General features: G+C 59.5%; 1 protein-coding gene across 1 annotated transcript; it reads right to left on the bottom strand.

The window, feature by feature from the left end:
- Nucleotides 1–51: 51 nt before the first annotated feature.
- Nucleotides 52–2,461, bottom strand: REXO2 (RNA exonuclease 2; the record flags this gene model as incomplete). Its single annotated transcript, XM_008938970.1, has 5 exons — nt 2,343–2,461; nt 2,092–2,169; nt 1,044–1,155; nt 387–495; nt 52–105 (listed from the first exon to the last, which is right to left on the bottom strand). Coding segments are annotated over exons 1-5 (437 nt in total), but the record flags the coding sequence as incomplete, so codon positions are not given.
- Between the last annotated feature and the right edge of the window lie 7 nt (nt 2,462–2,468).

The raw sequence follows: 2,468 nt of genomic DNA, 5'->3' as shown, positions 1-2,468 counted from the left end.
CGGCCCCTCCAGAGGCACCCGCTCCGCCGGGGCCCCCGGCCGCACCCTCACCTGTGGGAAGCCGCCTTCTTCGGCGCAAACTCGTATTCCTCCGGATACCAGCGTCTGTAAGTGGGAGAAAGCACCACTTAAAAAGGACACTGGGACTCCAGACAACATCCGGTGGCTGCCCGGGGTCTGGTGGAAGAATCTCAGTGTTGCTGGCACCCCCAGAAGCCACAACCCTGTGAGTCAACACGCCGCACCGCACGTGCCCACGGAGCCCCACACCACTCGTGGCGTGCAGCCCAAACAGAACGTGGCAGAGTGTGTGTTAAGGACAGCTAAGGAGCCTCCCTGGCCGGGGAGCCCTCTCACAAGCACCGCCGGCGGCGGGGGACGCTGACCTGCACAGCTCCTTCACGGTGCTCACGTCGATGATCCGGTAGTGGAGGTGCCTCATGAACTGAGGCATGTATTTGTCAAGGAATTTCTTATCTGCATGAACAGAGTTACCTACAAAGACACAAACCAAGATGTTTCCTCATTACAGAGCTGCCAGGAACGACATCTAAAGCAGCGGCAGGCGGCGAGGCGCCGCTCGGGGGCAGCTCACTGATCCCATCTTGTACTGAATACGATGGGAAGGTCTGTCAGGCTTTCACTGCAGGATCACGGGTGGTTTAAATGCATAATGCCTCTACTAAACGCTCAGTTACTGCTCCTGCCACATCTGTCACTCAGGTAAGTACCAAAGTATTACAGAAACTTTTTTTTTTCACCAACTGGTGTTAATTTCACTTGGCGCCTGTCCATGAACATCCCAAACACGGCTGTGGGCAGCAGGACCTTTGGGACTGGTCAGAGGCAGTGAGAAAAGGGCCCGCTGGGTTTGCCAGGTGCAGGCTGCTGCACAGTTGTAACTGTCAGTGGCAGTTACACCCTGCAGGTCCCGCTGTGACGCCGGGCAGCGCTGGCTGCAGGGACCCCTGGAGTGGGTGGTGCCATCGCCGGACCGCTCCCGACGCCGTTTGTTGTTGTGGCCAAGAACAAAGACACTTTACCTGCGAGAGGACAGAGCCCGGGCGGGGTCTGCTGCCGTACGAAGGACAGAAACTCGTACTCGGCTTGCTGCAGGGAAATTTTACTCTCCTTCACAGCCTTGGTGAGGCCAGACTGAAAAGAGAGGCGTTGGTCAGAAACAGGAAATGTGCTGCCCCTAGAGATGCTCCCCAAAACACCCAGCAACAAAAGCTTCCCCCCATGCCCACAGGCACCACCCAAACCCCGGGACATCCCTGCGACTCTGTTCTCCCTGGGGGAGCTCCAGGGCAGGGCGCTGCTCCGGAGGAGACCCGTCCCCGGCAGGGCACAGACCCCCCACCCCCACCTCCCCACGGGCCGGGGGCTGTTCTCCCCCTCCCGGTTCCTGCACTGTGCAGGGCTTCTCCTCAAGCACCGGGGCACCGTACGAGCCTCACGCAGAAAGGGTCCGGATCCTGGCTTCAGTATCAAGTTTCCTACAAATCAGAGAAGTGCCTTCCTCCTCCTTTTTTTCAGTAACTAAATGTCAAACCTGCACCATGTATTCTCAGTGATTTATCTCCATCTGGCAATGCTGTCTGCTTCCATGGCTCTCCCTGACAGGTCCAAGTGGTGGTTAAAAAATTCATTACACGTCTGCATTTTCATCTCTATTCTAATTCCCCCTGTGCTCCCACCCAGTGAAGAGCGAGCAGCTCCCCAGGAGCAGCACCAGCGTTCCCTAAGAGCTCCAGCCCACTCAGGAACCAAAGGTGAGTTTGGGTCCCCAGCTGGGGTGGGGGAAGAGCTCCCAGTGCTATCCAAACTTCCCAAAAAACAGGCCGCAAAGCATGGACTGCTGTGGATGATGTGCGAGGCCTCAGGCAAAATGTTATGCACCAGCTCCTCGGTGCAAAACAAGGAGGACACTTTAGAGGCTCCCGCTGCTGCCTCCTCTGGCTCTGTTCAGAACAGAGTCGTCCCTTTTCGAATGACCGTCCTGCAGCTACAAGTTCCGAGGCGCGTGTCGATGTGATGTGAGCACGGCACGGAGCGACCGGTGGCAGCGGGAGTGCCCTGCAGCGTTACCTTGCCGTGGTGCTCCTTGCACCACTCGGACATGCCCTCCAGCAGCTCGTCGGGCTGATTGATGATCAGGTTGGGGCCCTGCCGGAGGAAAGCCAAAGGTACCGGGAGAAGTTCGGCACGGGAACGCGCCAAGGGTGGGGGGAGGCGCGAAGCGGCAGCTCGGAGCCGCCCCTTCCTCCCCCCCTCGGCTCTCCCCGCTCCCAGAGGTGCCAAGCAGGGGCAGGGCCGGTCCCGGGGCGGCGGTGGCTCACCTCGGCCAGCACGTTGAGGTCGGAGTCGGTGATGAGACAGGCCATCTCCAGGATCTGGTCCTTCTCCACGTCCAGGCCCGTCATCTGCCACACAAGGGGCGAGGGCAGCGGCGCGGTCAGCGCGGC

Source organism: Merops nubicus, unplaced genomic scaffold (genome assembly GCF_000691845.1).
Source record: "Merops nubicus isolate BGI_N331 unplaced genomic scaffold, ASM69184v1 Scaffold44154, whole genome shotgun sequence".
Classification (NCBI taxonomy): domain Eukaryota; kingdom Metazoa; phylum Chordata; class Aves; order Coraciiformes; family Meropidae; genus Merops; species Merops nubicus.
This window is presented reverse-complemented; position numbering and strand designations above follow the sequence as displayed.